A 22138-nucleotide genomic window follows, 5' to 3' on the forward strand; every position below is an offset into this window, starting at 1 on the left:
TAGAAATCAAAGGCATACGTAAATCAAATTAATTTTAGTCAAATAACTCTAAAAGCAAAACGATAACGATCCTTTCGAGTGCTGATTTTGGCACAACCTGAAGGGGTCTGCAGGCAGGCCTTGGCCGTGAGTGTGGCTGGGGGCCGCCCCGGGGGGCTGGTCAGTGCCGGGACCCCAGCAGGAGGCTGGGGCAGGCAGGCGTGTATGGGGGGCAGCAGGCTGCCTCCCGGCTCCCAGAGCACGCGCCCTCTGCCCACGGGTGGTGCCTGGGCGGTATAGAAATGACCAGAAGAGAATCATTACGTTGTGCCTTCAGCTGCACCCAGGTGGCTACTGCGAGCATAAGTGTGCCTGACTTGGCTGCTTCTCCGTGTGGTAAGAGAGAGTGAGGGCTTCCCGTTCCTGACAAGGGGCCCTGTTTACAGGATCGTCCTCGGACCAGTGTTCTTGGCTCTCACGGACAAGCCGGAGCGACTGCAGGGCCAGGTTTCCTCTGAGAGGAGGGTTCTTCCCTTCCGGCCTGGGTGAGGGTCCCCGGGCCTCTGCAGCCTGTGGGAAGTTAGAGAAACCGGAGCAGGCGCCGTTAAGAGCCCACGTTCCTGCTCGGTGGGGCTGGCGGCCCCCGGGTTTGGGAGCTGCCGGGGAGCAGTCTGCGTGTACCTCGGGTTTATGCGTGTGGCGGGGTGACCCACAGAGCTGGGCTCTCCCCCAGAGACAGGCAGGAGCCGGCCTCCTAGAGGCCCCCTCTGGGGTTTGAGTGGGGTCTCCTCCTGTCCACAGCCCCTGCCCCAGCCTCTGCTCCTCCCACGTGCGGTAGAATGTGCTGCTGTGGGGATAGCACAGCTCCCCAAAACACCATGTGTCACCCCGCTCTTTTCTCCATTCCCCAAGCATCTGGTAAGTGTCTCGTGTTCTGGGCACTGTGGCCCCATACAAAAAGGTTAACAAGGCTCCGAGGAAATGGCCCACAAGAAGCAGGTGGCTCAGTGAGGATCAGCCCCGCAGACAGGCCACCCTCTCGTGCTGCTGTGGGACCTCCCACTACCCGCTGCAGGGCAGGGCGGCATAATCGCAAGGGTCTTCCTGGAGAAGGAGGCCGCCGAGCCTCACTGGGAAGGCTGCCCGGATGCTAGAGTGGACCTAGGGCAGTGGGGGCCCTGAGGCCGGGAGAGAGCCTGGCTGGGTTGACGGGGCCGGGGCTCGGGTTGGCAAGGGGAGCCAAGGAGTGGCCGAGGGCTAGGGGTGGGGTGTCCTGTGGTTTTCTTGGGGGCTCGGTGCTATAGGTCACAGGGACTGAACAGGCTGCTGCAGGGCGTGACCAATCCAACTGGTAGTTTTTAAAGGTCCTGGCTTCTGTGTGGACGGGACAAAGGGGCAGACTAGAGAGAAAGCCAGTGAGATTTGCAGCAAACCAGACAAGAAGAAGGGGGAGCTGCGGGGGAAGGGAGGGCAACCCCCAAGCCTGGAGAGCCAGGCGGCCACGCCGACCACCCTGGGTGTCGGAGGGGAGGGCTGATCCCAATCCCAGGACTGGTGGTGGCAGGCGAGGGGTTGCTGCCCATAAGCTGGGATTACAGGAGGCACAAATGTTGGGGGGGGGGGGGTCCTTCCCTTTCCTGGCAGGGGTCCCCCTCCCTAGCTCAGTTCTATAGCTCTTTACAGATGACATTTTCTGGCTTAGTAAAGGGATATATTCTTTCTGAAATTGAAAATGATCTTAGAAATCAGATAAGTTGCTATAGTAACTGTTGACATTTTTGTGTTTTGTGCTGTTTGCACAGTTGATGTCACATCTGTTACATGTGTGAGCCTGTTCCCTGGGCTGCCATAGTGCGGGTTTGCCTGAGCTGGCAAGCCTAGAAGGTGTCTGATTATTAAAATGCAGACGATCTGTAAGGGTGCATCAGGAAACCTGTCCTTCGTAGCTGTCCAAAAGAAACGACTTGGCTTGCTTTTGGAGCACAGATACAGCAACCCAAGTTTTTGTTTGACTTGAGAATTTTAAAGCTTCAACCTGCTGATTTTATGACATCGTATAATGGATTCTGGGGTGAGACTCAAATATGAGATTCAGAGATAACAAATGTTTAAAAACCTTACTTTCCGTCTCGTCTGTTGAGTCACTGAGTTCCTTAGGTGAGCAGCCCTGCAGCGGGGCCTCCTTTCCACACATCTTAAGGGGCTCCTTTGTTACCCCCAGACTCTAACACCTATGGGAACGTTATCCACCTGCAGCCAATCTTGTTTCTGCGTAAAGCCCACTGCACACATCCCGCTTTTTTAAAACCAATTTTTTGGATGAAAGCATCTTTTGAAATTTTCCGTCCACTGCTGTCTCCAGTCCCGCTTTCCTTGTCCGTGTGGGATACTGTCCCCTTTTCAGCTGCCCTTGGCTCTCGTTTGACTGGGTTTCCGGAGGGAGAGGAGATAAGCAGCTGGGGCCAGGATCCAGTTAACCAGCTGTCCTGCCGTGTCTCCCGTGCAGATTCGCCATGTTCCACCAGGTTAGAATTCCTCGTCAGAACCTCCTGAACCGGATCGGAGACGTCACTCCCGAGGGCACCTACGTCACCCCATTTAAGGTACCAGGATTTTGAGGAAGGGAAGTTTGGGTGCAGTGTAGGCTGGCAGCAATGGTGCTTCCACCACAGGGCCTGGTGGGCGAGCTGCCGCCTCTTCTCGTGCTCGGAGCCTTCCTCCACACGGACCCGAGGCTGGGGACTCCTCTTCTGCTGTGGGTGCCGGTGCCAGGGACAAGGGGGGACGCTTGGGTCAGGGGGTGACTCTGCACAGTGGCAAGAGCTGACCCTGGGCCCTTCACGCCCCCCACCCACCGCAGGCCTCAGCAGCGTGGTTCCCCCATGGATTAAGGGCCAGGCCCTCACCACAAGGCTCACCCCCCACCCTTAAATTCACTGACAGTGATTGAGGTCACGGCTTGGCCATGGACCTCCCAGGAATGACCCCAGACAGAGGAGATGATCACCCTCAGGAGTTGTGAAATCACACTCAAAACGATGATACACCAAGGAGAACCCTGCAAAATAAAGAACTCATTGAACAACATATGTCATCTGAAGCTTGTTAGAGCGTAAAGAGCTAGACTTTAAAATAAGCATAATAAACATACAGAAGGAGGTGAGGGAAGAAATTACCAATATGAGATAAGAAGTCATTTAAAAGGTGGAAATGTTAACTAAAAGATGAAATAATTGCAAGAAAGATCATAATGGTTGGGATGAGTTAAAAAATAAATTAGCCATGGGAAAATCATATTGAAGACGGTAGGGAAGGTTTAGAGAAAATGAAGAAGAGATAATGTTTAGAGAAATTAAAGAAGGAAGAAGACCTTTAATTGATCCACGAAGTATTCAAGAGGAGAAATCAGGAAAAGCCCATGGCAGAGAAATTCAAGAATATCAGACAGAAAATTTTGAAAGCTTCCAGAGAGAGGGAACAGATCCAATTCCAATGGAATAAAAATCAGTTTAACTTTGGATTTCTTAAGCACAATACTGGATGCAAGATGACACTGGAATGATATTTTAAACTATTGAGGGAAAATAACTTTAAACATTTTTAAATTGGAACTGTGATCCCTGTGCAAGAGCATAATAAAAATATTCTCAGGTACAGAAAGTCTTGGAAGGTTGCCACACAAATATCACCCTGGAAATACTTTTGGAAGGTAAGGACAATCAGATAACTTGTCAGATTTACTGTAATCTTAAAACAAAATCTAAGGCCAAAGACAAGAGAAAGAGGAAGTTTATTCACAATAACCCAAAGCTAAAATATTTCACAGTCCGCTTCTGACGGAGGTGGGTTGGCCAGCCTGGGGGCATGGGAGAATGGGCTGAGGCTCTCGTGTATTGAGGGAGGACCCAGCATTACTAAATCTAACAGACCAGTGGGGTGAATGGCCACGAGTGCAGGCTCTGAGGGCAGCACCAGAGCAAAAGTAGAAGGCAGAATTTTTAAACCACAGAAAAACTCTTGTCAGCCAGTAGTAAACAAGGAGAGAGAGGGAAAAACAAAAATCAAAAGAAAGCAAAATGGAAAATAGGAAACCGAGTCCCACTATCATAGCAATTAAATAGATATAAATGGGTTAAATATGCCAATTAAAAGAATGAAACAATCAGATTGGATTCGAAGAAACACAAGATCCCAAGTGTGTTATCCACGAGATACAGAAGAGTTGAGAATAAAAGGATGGGAGAAGAGATACCAGGCAACAATAAACCAAAAGAAGGTAAGGCTATATGAAAAAAAATACATATATATATATATATATTCATAAAAAGAAGGATTGAATCAGGAAATATATATCCTTATAAGCATACGTATACCAAATAGATCAGCCTTAAAATATATCAGACAACAACTGGTAAAAACTCAAGAAGATATGGATAAGTCAACAGGTATAACTGGAAATTTAACCCACCCTTTCCGTGAACTAAATTAATCACACAAACAGTAAATAAGCAGAAATATCAAAAACCTAAATGATACACTTATGCGTTTATCAAGTTCTTTGTTTCCAGGATTCCTTTTATATCTTGAAAATTATTGACAACCCTGAAGAACTTTTGCTTATGTGGGTTATTTCTGATGATATTTATCATATTGAAGATTAAGAACTAAGAAATTTAAAAAAATGTATTTGTTAATTCATTTAAAAATAACTATAATATGATGAATGCACAACTGTATGATGATACTGCTTCTGGTGTACTTCACTCAAAATACGGTCCTCAAGATCCATTCACCTAGTTGCCTGTCTCACAGCTTCATTCATTTTTGCAGCCGCCCAGTATTCTATTGTATGCACACACCACAGTTCTCAATTCTGTTCATCAGTCGGTGTACCCCTAGGCCTCCTCCATCCGTTGCAAATCGTGAATACCGCCTCCATAAACACCAGTGTGCAAATGTCCATTCGTGTCCCTACTCTCAGACCTTCCAAGTACATACCCCATAATGAGGGTGCAGTCCTTTATGGCCCCCACATACTTAGCTTCTTGTGGAACCACCCACTGTCCTTCAGATGGGCTACTCCATTCTACTTCCCCACCAACAGTGAATAGGTACATCCCTCTTTCCATGTTTTCTCCAGCACTTGTATCCCCCTGTTTATATTTTTCCCTGCAATTTTATAGAGATATATTCACATACCATACAATCATCCACAGTGTGTGATTCAGGTGTTCACAGTATCATCATATAGTTGTGCATTCATCACCACAATCAGCACATGAACATATTAATTACTACAAAAAAACATTTTAAAAAAGAATAATAAAAAAGATTAAACAAAAATTAAAGTGCCATACAGTTCAATATAATAATAGGGTCAGACAACACCTATTATGTCCTTTTCTCATAGACATCCAGCTTTGGTATATTGCCTTTGTTACATTTAATGGGAGCATATTATGGTGCTACTGTTAACCATACATTTTACATTGATTATATTTTTCAGGGGAGAATATTTTAATACCTACTTGGAGACTTGTGGGTATCCTTCTTTGATGCTCTACGAAAACTCAACAAGTGATAGTTTCTTTTTTTTCCATTTTTTTAATTGAGATTGTTCACATGCCATACAACTATCCAAAGATCCAAAGTGTACAATCACTTGCCCATGGTACCAACATACAGCTGTGCATCCATCACCACAGTTAGTTTTTTTTTTTCAAATTTTAGGTGTATTGCCTATGTTGAAAGACATACAAGAAAGGAAACTCAAATCCTCCCATACCCCTAACCAACCCCCCCTCCATTATTGATTCATAGTTTTGGCATAGTACATTTGTTACTGTTGATGAAAGAATGTTAAAATACTACGAACTGTAGTATATAGTTTGCAATAGGTATATGTATTTTTCCTGTATGCTCCTCTAATAACTTCTAGTTATAGTGTCATACATTTGTTCTAGTTCATGAGAGAGATTTCTAATATTTGTACAGTTAAACATGGACATTGTCCACCACAAGATTCACTGTTTTACACATTCCTGTCTTTTAACCTCCAACTTCCCTTCTGGTGACATACTGACTAAACTTACCGTTTTCACCACCTTCACACACCATTCAGCACTGTTAGTTATTTTCACAATGTGCTACCATCACCTCTGTCCATTTCCAAACATTTAAGTTCACCCTAGTTGAACATTCTGCTCATAGTAAGCAACCACTCCCCATTCTTTAGCCTTGTTCTATATCCTGGTAACTTACATTTCATGTCTATGAGTTTACATATTATAAATAGTTCATATCAGTGAGACCCTGCAATATTTGTCCTTATGTGTCTGTCTTATTTCACTCAATATGGTTCCCTCAAGGTTTCTTCATCAACCCATTTTTTTAGGACAGTTTTGTTCACACACCATACATTCCATCCTAAGTAAACAATCGATGGTTCCCCGTATAGTCACGTATTTATGTATTCACCATCATCGCCACTATCTGTATAAGGACATCTCCATCTCTTCCACAAAGGAGGAGGAAGATTCAAAGAAGGTAGAGAGACAGCATAAAAAGAAAAAAAGAGAGGAAAAAAAGAAAAAAAAAAAGACAGCTGGGAAGCAACAAAAGGAAAGATAGCATTAAACTAAAGTAGAATAAAGAGACGACATCACCAATGCCAAGAGTCCCCTACCCCTCCCCTATGTTCCACCTACCACCATATGCATTTAGCTTTGGTGTATTGCCTATGTTGTATTAAAGGAAGCATAATACAATGTTTCTGTTAACTATAGTCTCTAGTTTGCATTGATTGTATTTTTCTCCTAATCCCACCCCGTTTTTAACAGCTTGCAGTGTCGACATTCATGTGTTTTACCTCATGTAAAAACATTTGTACCTTTTATCACAATCATTGAGCACCGTAGGTTTCACTGAGTTATACTGTCCCAGTCTTTATCTTTCCTCTTTCCTTCTGGTGTCCCACATGCTCCTAACCTTCCTCTTTCAACCATGTCACAGTCATCTTTGTTCAGTGTGCTTACTTTGCTGTGCTACTATCTCCCAAAGTTGTGTTCCAAACCTCTTACTCCTGTCTTTTCCTTTCTGTCTGTAGTGCTCCCTTTAGTGTTTCCTGTAGAGCAGGTATCTTGTTCACAAACTCTGTCATTGTTTGTGAGAGAATATTTTAAGCTCTCCCTCATATTTGAAAGACAGTTTTGCCGGATATAGGATTCTTGGTTGGTGGTTTTTCTCTTTAAGTACCTTAAATATATCGCCCCACTTCCTTCTTGCCTCCATGGTTTCCACTGAGAAATCCGCACATAGTCTTATCAAGCGTCCTTTGTATGTGATGGATCGCTTTTCTCTTGCTGCTTTCAGGATTCTCTTTTTATCTTTGACATTTGATAATGTGATTATTAAGTGTCTTGGCGTAGGCCTATTCAGATCTATTCTGTTTGGGGTATGCTGTGCTTCTTGGATCCATAATTTTATGTCTTAAGAGATGGGAAATTTTCATTGATTATTTCCTCTATTGTTGCTTCCACCCCTTTTCCCTTCTCTTCTCCTTCTGGGACACCAGTGACGTGTACATTCCTGCATTTCATTTTGTCCTTAAGTTTCTGGAGACTTTGCTCATATTTTTCCATTCTTTTCTCTATCTGTTCTTTTGTGTGTAGGCTTTCAGGTGCCTTGTTCTCCAGTTCCTGAGTGTTTTCTTCTGCCTCTTGAGATCTGCTGTTGTATATCTCCATTGTTTCCTTCATCTTGTGTGTTGTGCCTTTCATTTCCATAGATTCTGTCAGTTGTTTCGTCAAACTTTCTATTTCTACCTTATGTATGCCCAGTGTTTTCATTATATGCTTCATCTCTTTTGCCATATCCTCCCTAAACTTTCTCAGTTGATCCAGCATTAGCTGTTTAAATTCCTGTATCTCAGTTGAAGTGTAAGTTTGTTCCTTTGACTGGGCCATAACTTTGCCCCTCCTAGTGTAGGTTGTAGTTTTCTGTTCTCTAGGCATCTGGCCTCCTTGGTTATCCCAATCAGGTTTTTCCAGACCAGAATGGGCTCAGGTCTTGGAAGGAGGCAATATTTTCATGTCTCCCTGACAGTGTCTTAGAAGATTGATGCACCCTGTGAGGCCTCAAGTTGCTGTGCTTTTCTCCCCAGCAGGTGGCGCCTGTCAGCCTGTAGCTCCAGACTGGTGTAAGGAGGTGTGGCCTGTGGCTGTTTTCCCCCAGGCTCTGGGGTCTGGTTCTGAATGGAAGGCAGGTAGTAGAGCTTGGCACCGCCTCTTTTGTCTTAGGGGAGATATACTACCTGGGGAGAGGGCATTTGCATTTGAATAGTCTCTGTCTCTGCTATCTCCACCCTTGTCTGGGTCTGAGAGCTGGGAATTGAAAATGGCTGAGGCTTTCTCCATTGAGCCAAAAAAGGGACAGAAAGACCCCCTTCAAGGTCAGTCTGTGGCACCCTTCAGTTTCACCCGTCAGCCAGAGACAGCCCCTGGTCCTCTGGGCTCCCCTCCCTCCCAGAGAGGTCCTCCAACTCTCCAAGGTCAGTTGTCATCAAAAGCTTCTGTCTGCTTGTTGGGGATTCGTAGCTTATATTGAGCATGTGCTAATAAAAACCCCAGTTGGAGCTCAGCTGAGCTATATTTGCTTGCTCAGAGAGTGCTGCTCTCTAGTACCATAAGGCTTTGCAGTTCGGGCCATCGGGGGAGGGGTCTCCCAGCTTGGGTCCGCAGTTGTTACTTACAGATTTTATGCTGCGATATCGGCATTCCTTTCAATTCAGGTTGGTGTATGATGAGTGGATGGTCACGTTTGTCCCCCTGCAGTTATTCCAGATTATTTTCTAGTTGTTCCTGGCTGTTTATTAGTTGTTCCAGGGGGACTTACTAACTTCCACTCCTCTTTATGCCGCCATCTTCTTTCTCTTTTCGGTAGTTTCTTAAAGTTTAGTTTCAAGATGGAATCTGAAACCACATCAACAGACTTTTCATATTTTGTTCACTGAAGAAAATAAGAGTAAAAAAAGGAAATAATGCCTTAGTATTATTAAGAAAATAGTTTTGACCTTGCAGACCTCTTAAAAAGGGTCAGTCCATACTTGAGAACTGCTGTATTCAATATACATATATAAGAACTTTTACCTGATGAACACAAAGTGCATGTTTTTGGAGCATCTACAGAAAAACAGACAATGTATTAGGCTGTGAAGAAAGTCTCAGTAAATTGCAGAAGGTTATTATCATGCTGTGTTCTCTGACCGTAATGCAATATAATTAGAAACCAATCACAAACAGCTTTAAAATCGCCATTTTTTTTGAAATTTAAAAATCCTATTGCTAAATAATTAGAATTGAATGATAATGAAAACATCATACCAAGATTTGTGGAACATAGCTAAAACAGCATTTACATGGAAATTTATAGCTGTAAGTACAAATATGAAGATATGAGGAAAATTAAAAATAAATGAACTAAGCATTCAGTTAGAGAATTGGAAAAAGCAATGGAACATACCCCAAAGAATAAGAAAAGGAGAATAGTTAAGACAAGGGACGAAATCAATGAAATGGGAAACAGCACCAAAACAATAAAGACAAATCTGAGAGCTGATTCTTTGAAAAGGCTCTGAGATAGACCTCTGGCAATACTGATCAAGAAAAGAGACAGAGAGAAGATAAAAATAAACAATGCCGATTGAAAAAGGGAGAAGGAAAGTTGTAGATGTAACAGAAATTGAAGACTTAGGAGAAACTCTACGATAAGTTTGAAAACCTCAATGAATTGGAGAAATTCTTAGAATACAAAATGCCAGTATTGGTGCCAGAAATACAGAACTTGACTCTTCAGTGAGTATTAAAGAAATCAAAATAACCTCGAAGCTCTTCCCCACGTTGCCCAGCTGAGTTGCCCTTGCAGTGAGCTCATCCTGCCCTCCAGGAGACGGCTAATTCCTACCTTGTGTGCATCGTCAGGGAAAGCAGAAGGAAGAGTGAAAGCTGCCTGCTCATTTTATGAGATTAGGGTTCTCTTCAGTCTAAAACTGGCCCAGGTCAATACAAGGGAAAAAATCCACTTCTCTAAGGGAGGATGCAAAACTCTCGTATAAAATATAAATACTCAGTTCCAACAGGATATTAAAATACATGTCATGATCAAATAGGGCTTATACTGGGTTGCAAATATCTTTCAACATCAGAAAATTTGTTACCCTAATTCATCACACCAATAGAGTCCAAAGGAAAAAAATCATATTATGATCTTCATCAGTGTAGAAAAAGAATTTAGTAACGTTCATTGCCTATTTATGATTAAAAAACCAACCAGAAACAAAACAAACAAACAAAAAAACCTCTTACCCAATATTAGTAGACAGGAACTGTAACTTAACAAAGGTTTTATAATAGAAACCTACAGAACATGTTATACATAATGCGGAAAATTTAGATTCATCCACTTTTAAGATCAGGGACTAGGTAAGGGGATGCGATAAAACTGCTCTTATTTGTAGATGATATGAGTAACTATCTAAAATAACCAGCAAAATCAAAAGACTGACTTTCTATTGATTTTCAAGAATCCATAAAGAATGATTATTAGATTAGATTATTAGAACTAATAAAAAGAGCTCATCAAGGTTGCCACTTACACAACTAATCTGTAAAATTCAAAAACATTTTTTCTACACCAATAATTTAAAACAATATACCACTTGTAGTGGGAATCAAACCTATAAAGTATCTCGGAAATGACGTGACAATGGAGAAAACTTTAAAAGTCCTCTAAAGAAGGTGACCTGAACAAATGTAAGACATTCAGTCATCTCAGATGGGGAGACTTAATTTTGTAAAGATGTCACTTCTCCCCAAATTGATTTCTTTGATTTTTCCAGCGGTCCTTATCAAAAGCCTATTTGGATATTTTGAGGGGCTTTTTCATCTTGCTCTAAAACTTACAGGGACAGATGAATGTCCTTAGCCAAGGAGTGAACTTCCTTTAACCTTCTGAAGAACACAGTGACGAGGAGAGACCTGTCCTCCTGGATGTTAGGCATCTTCCAAAGCCATAAGACAAAAGGCAGGATCCGTGTGAGAGCAGACAGGGAAAGCAGTCAGAGCGCTCAGAGTGATACGTGTGTGCATGCCTATCTGCGTGTGCATCCTTGCAAACGTCACATGTGATCGAGATGGCCTTCACAGCAACGGGAAAAGACGTACGGTGGGAAAACCGGCTCACTACGCAGAGGAAAGAAAAACTGGATCCCTGCCTAACAGATCCCTGAAAAATAGATCTGCGGCTTAAATGTGAAAAGAGAAGCCACGAGGTTCAAAGAAAGCGTGGGAGGAGACCTTGTGATCTGGGTAGGAAAGGCTCCTTTGAACTTGAAGCCCAAACCATATGGCAAAAAACAAACAAAAACCCACAAACCCTTCAAGATTAAGAAAATTACCTTACTACCAAGGGTGTCTGTTGATTTAAGGGCCTCTAGGACAAGGTATTCTCCATCTCTACTGAATGGAAGGAAACATTTACTGCATCTGAAACCGAGAGGGGCCCACTGCCTGGATCAAGCGAGAAAGAGGATGTGAACCCGCAGTTTCCACCAGAGGACGTCCAGAAGGCCAGCGGGCGTCCAGGCGGATTGTGGAGTAACCAGTCATCAGTGAGAGGCAGGGAACAGGGCGAGGAGGCCTTGCCTGGGCAGCTGCTAGAACGCTGCCGAGGGGGGGACACTGGCGGAGATGACAGGACCCGGAGCTGGGGTAGATGTGTAGATGGGCTCCTGAGCCGTCCCTGAAACCCTTTGTCCACACAGCCCACGGCCCTGCTTCTCAGCGTGGGTCCCAGAGCTCAGGTCCATGTCCCTGGCGCTGGGCCTGCTGTGCTTTCCCTCTGGGCAGGGCGGGTCCTTAGCAAGGTGGAGGGAACAAACAAGCACCCCTTCCTCTGGGTCCTGCTCCCGGCCCGGGTCGCCCGCATGCTTCTGCTGATGCCAGCCATCTGTCCTTCTGCAGGATGCCAGGCAGCGCTTTGGAGTATCGCTGGGGAATTTATCCATGGGCCGGGTCACCATCATCGGCATGTCCGTTGTTAATTTAAAACTGGCCGTGTGCATTGCGGTTCGCTTCTCGGCCGCTCGGCGTCAGTTTGGACCAGCAGATGAGGAGGAAGTACCGGTCCTTGAGTATCAAGTGCAGGTACACATTTCTCAAAGATGATTCCATTTTCCTTCAGTCATGTGTGCGACTGTTCTTTTAAATAGTTGCAGTTTGATCACTGATGGTTGATTAGCCCTCTAAAGCAATAAGCAATTAAGAGGACAGAGGACCACAAGAGCTCAGCATCCAGGGCAGCAAAGCTTTTAGTAGATGGCTTTTAATTAAAGAGTGGTACATAGGAACTAGGAAATGAAAAGAAGCTTGTTCTGGCGAGGCTTTGGGGAAACAGGTGACTCAGTCGTTGCCATTTACACCTGCGGCCCTGCGGTCTCTGTGCAGGCAGGGGCCGTATGTCCAGAACACGCTCTCTGACTCGTTTGCCCCACCACTAAGAAAGCATCCCAAGGAAATAACTTCTCCAAAGAGGAGGTCGAGCTGTGGAGATGTGAATTGTGAAGTCATTTCGAAGGACCCTTTCCTGCAGGTTCTCAGATACCAGGCAGCTTTCGGAGTAAAGCCCAGTTTTGGAAGACGGTTAAGGGAGGAGAACAGGAAATGTTCTCCATCTCAGTGAACATTTGGGTGGTGCTTACACTGCAAGCCCTCGCACCCATGCCAGTGCATGTCTTACATACTGTAAGCCCTTGCACTCTCGCCAGTGCACATCTTACATGCTGCAAGTCATTGTACCCACTCCAGCTAACATCTTACACACTGCAAGCCTTTGCACCCACACCAGCCCACATCTTACACGCTGTAAGCCCTTGCACCCATGCCAGCTCACGTCTTACACACTGCAAGCCCCTCCACCCACGCCATCTCATGGTCTTCACTACTGTCATGTGAGGTAGGTGAAATTATTCTTCCCAGTTTACAGGTGGGGGACTGGGGAGCAAATGGGTGACTCATGGGTAAGTAGCTAAGCCAGGGACTAGATCTCTGGGGCCTAGCTATGCACAAGCAAAGGTATATTTGAGTAAAATTTTGAGGAAGTTGTAACAAAATCGTGGTTGCTTCCTTTAAATTCCTTCTACTATGGCTTTAACCTGTCTTTAATGAGTAAATAAGTAAGGAAAGCAACGTGCCATGGTTCACACCTGTGCAGCATGTCCCCCATCATCACCACCCCCCACCCCCATCCCATGGCCCCTGTGGTTACCCTGCGTCTGACTGCACTGGGCATCAAGAGTGCCTGGGGGTTGAGAGAGCCCACCCAAGCCCCATGTTTGGGCTCTGCTCCCAGGTCTACACCTGCTGGCCGTGTGTCCCAGGCCGTCACCCAGCACCTCTGGGTGCTGGTTTTCTTGTTTCTAGCACCTCTTCATAGTGTGGTTGTCAGGATTAAATAAGTTACTTAGACACTGTCAGGAACTGTTAGAGGATGGTATGATGATGGAAGTGGCTCTTTTCCACGTTCCCTTCAGATTGTCCTCCCCTTTCTCCCACCCAACGTTTCCCAAGCACCTGCTCTGTGCCCCAACTGGTGTCAGGCACTGTGTACCCTTCAAAGAGCTTCTAACATTCATTGAGCCTCAGTTTCCATGTCTGGCTCAGGGGACGAGCATGTCAAGCTTCCCAGGCTCAGGGAGCCTGTGATATCATCCAGTCTGTCCAGTGGACTTGCACACAGTCATCGGCCCCCAGGACATTGGTTGTCTTAGTTCATGGGCTGACCGATAACTCGTTATGTTCCAATAATTTCTTTTATGAGATGGCTGTGAGCAGTGAGAGGTGGGTGTGCAGGGAGTTACAGAGCACATGTTGGAGGTTGTCCGGGGTGAAGGGTGAAAGCCCTAATGGAACAGCCAAATGGGCTGAGTCAAAAGAGCATCAGAGTGACTGTCTTACACGTGCCAGCAGGACATGTAGGACCTTCCGCAGGGGTGGAGAGAGCAGGAAGGAATGCAGGCACTCCCACCCGTCCCCCTCTCTCCGGGTGTTGCAGCTGTCTCCATGGTTGGTCCTTTGCAAGGATTTGCTCTGTGCTCACGCAGATGTCTTGTTTATTTCAGCAATGGCGCTTGCTTCCTTATCTGGCAGCTGCCTATGCCTTAGACCACTTTTCCAAATCTCTCTTCCTGGACCTGATGGAGCTCCAGCAAGGCCTTTTCCGGAATGATCAGAGTGTCAGACAGGTAAGGCCTCCCCAGCACTCTTATTTAGGTTTCTCTGAGGCTGATGGCCTTGATTTTGAAACACAATCAGCTACGGATGTGTAGGGACAAAGCCCACAGCACATTCCTCAGTTGTGTCCCCACCCGCTTGGAACATCTGACTTTGAACCGTGGATGGCACGCTCCAGGCTCTTGACCGCGTCCCGGGCTGTGCTGACGCCTTCTCAGCCCAGTCTATGAACTCAGCTGTTGTTGTCCTTTTGAGAACTTGGTTTTGCACAATCCGTGTTACCAGCCCCTCAGTGGACTGCATGGTTCTGATCCTTTCACAAACAAGTTTACGAAGCTCTGAATCCAGATGACCGATGGGAATTGACCGTCGAGGCCTTGTGCCAGAAACCAGTGTGCAGAATCGGTGAGATCAACTGCTGGTAAACAGCCATCCTTCGCTGATGTCTGTGAAGGTGGTTTCCTAGCTGACTTTCCGTTACCCCCTCTGGCCACCTTCTGAGCGTGAGTAAAACATGAATCAAAAGAAATGCATTCGAGAACAGATGCGAAATGCTGCAGATTTGAGGTCACAGTCAACACCCTAAGAAACCTGTCTCATGCGATCACACGTCACAATATTCAGCCTGAGTGTCCACCCGGGGCACTGGATGAGGAGCCACACCCCGCAGAGGCCCGACGAGGCCACCACGGGACCCCTCCTGGACGGCAAGGGGCTCGAGCACATCTGCGCCCTCCGGCGTGAGTCACTGCAGCTGCTGCCAGCGGATGTTTGGACTGTTCTGGTGGCAGTGTTGTGAAATGGAGTCACACGTCACTGTTTTCTGAAACTCGGTGATTTAACCAGGTCACAGGGGGACCTAAGGGAACCCCTGATTTGAAGTGGGTGTTGCTGGCACAATGGGCCCTCCTGCTTGGCAAAAGTGTGTGTCACTCTCTTCATTGTTTTCAAGTAACTAGTGCATAGAAACAGAACAGTATTTATAAGATGTGTGTAAGGCGGAAAGGAGGTTGCTGTGGTGGACCTCCAGGTACCACGGTCCGGCTTCAAAAAGCAGCTGTCACCGGAAGCTCCATGACACCTTGACGACTACTGCGTTCCATTCCCTTGCTTTCTTTAGTAGTTTTCACTGGATAGCTCGTAATTCCAAACGGCAGAGTGTTCGGTTTTGCACACTCATGATCTCTGTATAAACTGAATTAGAGCATCTGTTCTTCTGCAACTGCTTCTGTGGTCGATGGGGTGTCCCTGAGATTTATTTGCCATGCAGAGCCATGAGCCATCCATTTTCGTCACTGGGAGAACTGTACGAGTGGACCAAACCTTATCCACTCTTGGCAGAATCTGTTTTTTAAACAACTTTTTCCAGATCGAGCCCCTCTTTTAAATTCCTGAGGTCTTTTTCGGTAACTGTGGGGGTGTCTCGGGTGAGACCTGAGGGGTCATCCTCATTCGAGGTGCGTGTCAGGCCTGGCGCCTGACCTTCATGTAGAATGGCCCTTCTCACCTTTCTCATTTGATTCCCTTTCCCAAAGGCAGAGCTCGGACGTGAGATCCACGCGCTGGCATCTGCCGGCAAGCCACTGGCCTCGTGGACGGCCCAGCGTGGAATCCAGGAGTGCCGGGAGGCGTGCGGGGGACACGGCTACCTGGCCAGTAGGTTTGGGGAAAGTGTGCAGCAGTTTCCTGTCCCGGCCCCACCTTTTGACTCTGGACCCGGGTTGGTAAACTATGGCCCAGGGGCCAAATCCAGCCTGCCGCCTGTTTCTGTCAAGAGAGTTTTGTCGGGACACAGCCACGCCCATTTGCATACATAGCCTCTTTGGCTGTTTTCACACCACAAGGGCCCAGTTGAGTCCTCGTGGCAGAGACCAGATGGCTCCCAAAGCCTAGGGTGTTTACCCTCTGGCCCTTTACAGGGCAGTTTGCCGACCCCTGCACCAGACAGATCCCACCCCTTCCTGACAACTGAGGTCTCCTGGTTGAAATTTGGGGGCGATGGTGATGTATGGTGAGACCGTGTGATAGCCCGCTGAAAACCGAACGAGAACAAGTCGTCTGTCACTGGATTGTAACCATTTGGTTGGTGGCTTTGTAGTGAACAGTCCCAGGGCCAAGTTCTATTTTGATTCCTTCTTTTTTTAAGCTTAGAAAAGACAGTTAGTTTTACTGGGGGCCCTTCCTTGGGCAGCTGGTGTGCGGTTAAGAGAGCAGCAGCCAGAGAGCCTGGTGGGGAAGGGGAACCCTGGCTCTGCCACACGCTCGCTGTGTGACCTTGGGCAGACCACTTAACCTCTCTGTGCCTCAGTTTCCTTATCTATAAAAATGAGACATTGTACCTGCAAATTAGGTTCCCTGCAAGGATTAAGTGAATTAGCCCACATCCAGTGTTTCGTGCGGTGTCTGGCACATGCCCAGGAATTGTTTTCTGCTCGTGCTACTGTCATGGACATCATAGTTAGTACTGTGACCGTCATCATTAGTATTGCGAGCTTGCCTGCAAAGCTTCCCATGTGCCCATCTTGAATAGTTGATTGATAAAAATCGGTTATACAGAGAAGGCCTCTACACACACACCCAAAACAACCACCCCAGAATTGGCAGGAAACTTTTTGATGTTCATCCACAGACGCTTTTTAGGCTCTGTGCCGAGGTTGGGGGCGTTTCAGATGACCCACAGGTCATTGCACACGCTCGGCACCCATCCAGCCCCTTTTCTGGGAAGGACCAGGGCCTCACAGGGAACATGGGCAGAGAGAGAGCGTGCCAGCCCCAGCGCAGCGGGGGCCTTGTCCACTCCCGCCTCTGTCTGCCCCTTTGTCACTCACCAACACCTGGGTGAACACGGCTGATATAGAAGGTGGTCGCTGCTGTATCTTCCCTTCTTCTGAGCAATGCTCTTAATAGTTTTTATGTGTTATTATAATTTATAGAGAGGCTATACATAGTTTAGCTTTGTTCCTGGTTTTTAAGTAGAATTAGGAAATTGAGTCTTGCAGCCTTGCAAACAAGGACAGTGACTGAATCAAGATCCAATACGTATACATACCCCGGGCCGAGACCGGGAGCTGGAGTCAGCAGGGATGCGTGTAAAGGCCTTGACGTCTGAAATACCAGCTGCAGCCTTGTTCTCGACGGTCTCTGCTGGCTCTGCACAGTCAGTGGATTCACGGTGGCAGCAGGTGTTGGAGGAAAAGGGACCAGGCTGTCAGAGTGGACACAGGCCTAGTGGGAGCTGTCTGGCCATCTGGCTGCTTCCAAGCATCTCACGCCAGGTGTGAGCGTGGGGATCAGAGTCTGTCTCCTTCCCCTGCTGCCTTCCCTCCGTCCCAGCCTCTCTGCGGGGGGCTTGTGATCGGAGCTAGGAGACCCAAGTGCTGTGGCTCTGGGATGTGTACCTTACGGAATAGGAGAAGGGAGCAGGATTCTTTAACTGGCGGGAGAGACAACAAAAGAAAAGCAAGAGTTGGCTTCTGGTATTTGAAATCTCTTATGTAGGAAGAGGGGCTCATTCAATTTAGGCTAAAAGAGAAGACAGACCAGTGGGTGAGACTCGCGAGGAGTCAGGCGGTCATCTGAGAAAAAACCGTGTGCCTGTGTGGCTGTGGAGTCTGGCCCGTAACCGGGTGGGCAGCGTCCCTGCCCCGAAAGTGCCCCAGCGTTTGGCTGACGGTCACGCCAGACGACCCTGCCAGGCCTGACGCTGACAGCAGGATAGCGACAGTGCATGTTGACCGAGTGCCCCCCACCAGCCAGCCCCCTGCCAGGTGCTTCATGCGGGGCGGCTTGTTCAGCCTCCCCAGCCCCCTGCCAGGTGGTCACTGTGTTATCCCCGTGCCAAAGAGGGGGGATCTGAGCTCTGCAGCTACTGGGAGGTGGAGCTGTGTCTGGTCCAGCTGGGGCAAGGACCTCTTACACTCTTGGATTCTTAGGAGTCGTTCTCGAATGTGCATCTGAAATGACAAGAACATCATGGCTTTGTTGCAGTGAGCCGTCTAGGGGACCTCAGAAATGATAATGACCCCAACTGTACCTACGAAGGGGACAACAACGTCCTGCTGCAGCAGACCAGCAACTACCTGCTCAGCCTGCTGGCACGCAAGCTCCAAGGTGAGGCCCTCGGCGGCCTGTGGGGTGGGGGGCCCCTGGGGCCTCACACGGGGGCGGGCTCTCCTGGCCCCCTGGATGTATTCCCTTCTGTTAAGATGGACCTTCTGTTTGCAAGACATTAACTCTCGATCGAGCAGCTTCTGAAGTGCCGAGCGGAGCAGGGTGAGGGAGGGTCACCCAGAAACAGGCCCCGTGGGGATCACTGCACAGCTGTGAAGAGGCTCTGCGGTGTGGGCTTCTCCCCGCCTTTCTCAAAAGTCATGGCAGTGTGCATCCTAGACGGCGCTCGCTTCGAAAGCCCGCTGCGGACGGTGGACTTCCTGGGAGCCTACCCGGATATCCTTGCCCAGAGGTTCCCGGGTCCCGGCCGCGCCGGCCTGGACTCCTCGGGTAAGTGCACTCTCTCCTGCTCACGAAGCCGGGCCCTGCCGTGCCCTCGTTTCCCCGTCACCGCCGCCAGGAGGTGAGTGCACAGTGCCGAAGGGGCGGCCGCAGCTGGGCGGCCGTGGCAGCTGGAGGCCCCGGTGAGCGTGTTGGTTTGTTTGCGTCACTCGTTCACTCGGTGGTCCACTCACTGCGCATCCGCTCTGTGCTGGCTCCAGAGGTGAAGGGCGCACACTTCCACACCCCAAATCCTCCTCCCCTCCCCGGGACAGCACGCAGGGGCAACTGTGGCCTGGCCTCTGCTCCCGGCAGCGCCTGGGTGCCCCCCGTGCCCCCCTTGCCACTCTGCTCGTCACCCGAGTGGCTCGCCAGCCCCTCATTGCCGTCGCTGCTGAGCATCCCTGGGCCTCTGCACGTGCTGCTGTTTGTCACCCTGCACTGTCCTTACCCCCTCGTTGCCACCCCGTGTCCACTTTCCCACCCGCTCCCTAGCATTGTAACACGGTCTGCAGACGGCAGCGACTCCGGGCGCCTCCCTGCACTCCAGGTGCCTCACTGGCTTCCTCCCCTCGCTCCCGCAGCCCTGCTGGGCCAGTCCACGCTCTGGGCTCCGGGCTCTTCTCCCTGGGGTGTGCTCCTCTGGCGCCCTCGGAGTTAAGGCCTGGAAAGGCCCGGCCCCCACATCAGGGGAGCAGCTGCAGGGCTGCCCTCTGTCCACGGGGCCTGGCTTTGGAGACAGGGGTGCAGCCAGGACCTGCTCTGCAAAGGGTGCCTCGCCCCCCACACCTGCCTCCCCCCGAGAGCAGCTGCTCTGCCCTTCGCTCCTGCACTGACACGTGGACCCTGAGAGTTTGCTGAGCATCTTCCCTGTACAGTTCCGGCACTGGGGATGCAAAGGCAAGAGGGGGCCCAGGTGCCCTCCTGGGGCCTCCCAGACCCACGGGGGAGACATCAGACAGTCAGCCACGAGGAACGCGTCCCAGAGGAGAAGGGCTCTGCAGAGACCCCGCTGGCCGACGTTGGAGGGCCTGGGTGGGTGGCTCCCCTCGGGGCTGGGCTGGGCAGGGACAGCCTCTCTGAGGAAGTGGCCTCTCGGTTGAGGTCTCTGTGACTGGAACGGCTCCCTGTGGGAGGACCCGAGGGCAGGGTGTTCCAGGGTGGGGCAGCAGCCAGGGCAGAAGCCCCAGGGGAGCAAGCTTGGCCTGCTCAGGAAACAGGAAGTCAGGGTGGCTGGTGCCAGGGGTCCAGAGGGGCCTGAGGGGGCTGCTGGTGTGGGGTGGGGGGCATTCAACCTCCAGGGTCAGCTTGCGCTTTATTCCAGTGTGATAGGAAACCTCCAGGTGATTTTAAGCAAGACAGTGGCTGAACCAATCGAGATTTGGGTTGCTGCTTTTGAAGGTTCTTACTTTTAAAATGTTATTCTGTAAAAAAAAAAAAAAAGGTGACTGGCTGCTCTGCTGTGGATTGTAGGTGAGAGAAGATGGTGGCTTGGGCAGGAAGTAGTGGTGGTGTTGGAGAGGGGGACAGGCTGGTGGAGTGCCTTGGAGGTGGAGGCCCAGGACTAGCAGATGGAGTGGCAGGGGGCACGGGAGAAAGGGCCAAGTGGCCGTGAGCCCCCAGGACTCGTGGATGGAGTGGCTGGGGACATGGGGGGAAACTGAGTCACTGTGAGCCCCCAGGACTCGTGGATGGAGTGGCTGGGGATATGGGGGGAAACTGAGACACTGTGAGCCCCCAGGACTCATGGATGGAGTGGTTGGGGACATGGGGGGAAACTGAGTCACTGTGGGCCCCCAGGACTAGCGGTCAGAGTGGCCAGAGGTGCAGGGGAGAGTCAAGTCCCCACACGCCCCCTGGGTCTGTGCAAAGGAGCTGTGCAGGGGCTGTTGCGAGGTATGTGCCCCGGAGGGTGGCGACAGTGCTGGCAGCTGGCACGTACGTCAGAGGGTCCCTTGGCTCAGGCCGTTGAGGTCCAGCAAGTCCCAGTGGCTTCTCCGAGGGTAGAGCACCCGAGGGCGGCAGGGTCAGGGGTAGAGCCGAGCCCGTTGGACTCCAAAGCCCAAGGTCTTTCCATCGTACCTCACAGAGCTCTCTGATGGTAACAAGGGGTGATCTTACAGAGAGAGCAGGCTTAGAGCTTCTGCCCCCAGCTCCCAGCCTGCCCCAGTCTTAATGGGTCTCCAGAGAAAGCAGCCCCCCACAACTGTCCTGCTCTCCCCTTTAAATCCTCGTGTCAAAAATGAAAGTAGCGGCAGGTCTAAGCCTCAGCACGTCCCTCAGCATCCCTGTTACCTTATTAGGTCACTTGGCAGCACAACAGCGCCTGTTTGCAAGGACCTCAGGGACTGCTGCCTGAGGACTTGCACTCTTTTAGCGAGATGAGACACAATAAACAGGTCCCAAAGAGGTGCGCTGTGCAAAACAGACCGTGCACTCTCCGGAGAGACCCAGGAAGCTTGGAAAGCAGCCCACCCCCCCGACTGTGACATCAGGACCCCCCCCCCCCGGGCACCTGGGTTTGGTCCTGGCCGCTTCACCCACCTGCCAGGTGGCATCAGGCAAGTTCCTTAACCCTCCTGCCTCAGTTTCCTTACCTGCAGGATGGGGTCACATGAGGCTTTTGTGGGGATGAGCGAGTTGTGTGAAGCATTTGGCATGGTGCTCAGCACCAGGAGCACTCAGCCATGGACCAGGTTAAAGTTTAAAGGTTAGACAAAAATCATCCCTGGCAGGCTCTGTAGCCCACAGCATGCTGCTTAACAGGAAGCCTTCGGAGGCTGTGTGTGGGCACTGGGATCCGGAGTCAGAGGCCAGAGTGTGGGTGCCTCCTGATCCCAGGGTAGGGGAGGCCACCCTCCCTCCCCCAGATGAAGGACGGAGAGCGTGTGGGAAAGTGCCGTCTGGGCTGGCATGCACAGCGCTGACACTCCTAGTCATCACAGTGGTGGCAGGTGCTCAGCATGTGCTGTCTGAGTCAGTCAGGCGGGGTGGCCTCTCCTGCCCACATTTTATAGAGGAAGCTCAGACCTAGTCCGTGTGAATGACAGAAGTCAGATTAAAACCCAAGCTGGGTTGACTTCTGAGCCAATGCTTATCACCTCCACCACCATCACCACCACCATCATCATCACTGCCATCATCTGCTACCATCCACCATCACCACCACTACCATCCACCACTACCATCACATCACCACCACCGTCATTGCTGTCGTCATCTACCATATCCATCATCACCATCACCACCACCACTGCTACCACCATCACCATCCACAATCACCACCACTGCCATGCACCACCACTACCACCATCCACCACCACCACCAACTACCACCATCACCCTCCACCACTACCACCACATCACCACCATCACTGCCGTTA

The 22138-nt window shown here is 49.3% G+C and overlaps 1 protein-coding gene across 6 annotated transcripts in view; it reads left to right on the top strand.

Annotated features, from left to right (window-relative positions):
- The window catches only part of ACOX3 (acyl-CoA oxidase 3, pristanoyl), a 102234-nt gene that overhangs the window by 55027 nt on the left and 25069 nt on the right, over positions 1-22138 (top strand). For 5 of the 6 annotated variants that reach the window (XM_037829314.1, XM_037829313.1, XM_037829315.1 and 2 more), the window contains 6 exons: positions 2486-2582; positions 11997-12179; positions 14153-14275; positions 15800-15920; positions 18252-18374; positions 18654-18764. In XM_037829314.1, coding sequence (XP_037685242.1) covers positions 2486-2582; positions 11997-12179; positions 14153-14275; positions 15800-15920; positions 18252-18374; positions 18654-18764 — 758 coding nt within the window. The remainder of the gene's footprint in view (positions 1-2485; positions 2583-11996; positions 12180-14152; positions 14276-15799; positions 15921-18251; positions 18375-18653; positions 18765-22138) is intronic. The other variant, XM_037829316.1, reaches the window with a different exon arrangement.

The sequence above is a fragment of the Choloepus didactylus genome, chromosome 3 (assembly GCF_015220235.1).
Source record: "Choloepus didactylus isolate mChoDid1 chromosome 3, mChoDid1.pri, whole genome shotgun sequence".
Lineage (NCBI taxonomy): Eukaryota > Metazoa > Chordata > Mammalia > Pilosa > Megalonychidae > Choloepus > Choloepus didactylus.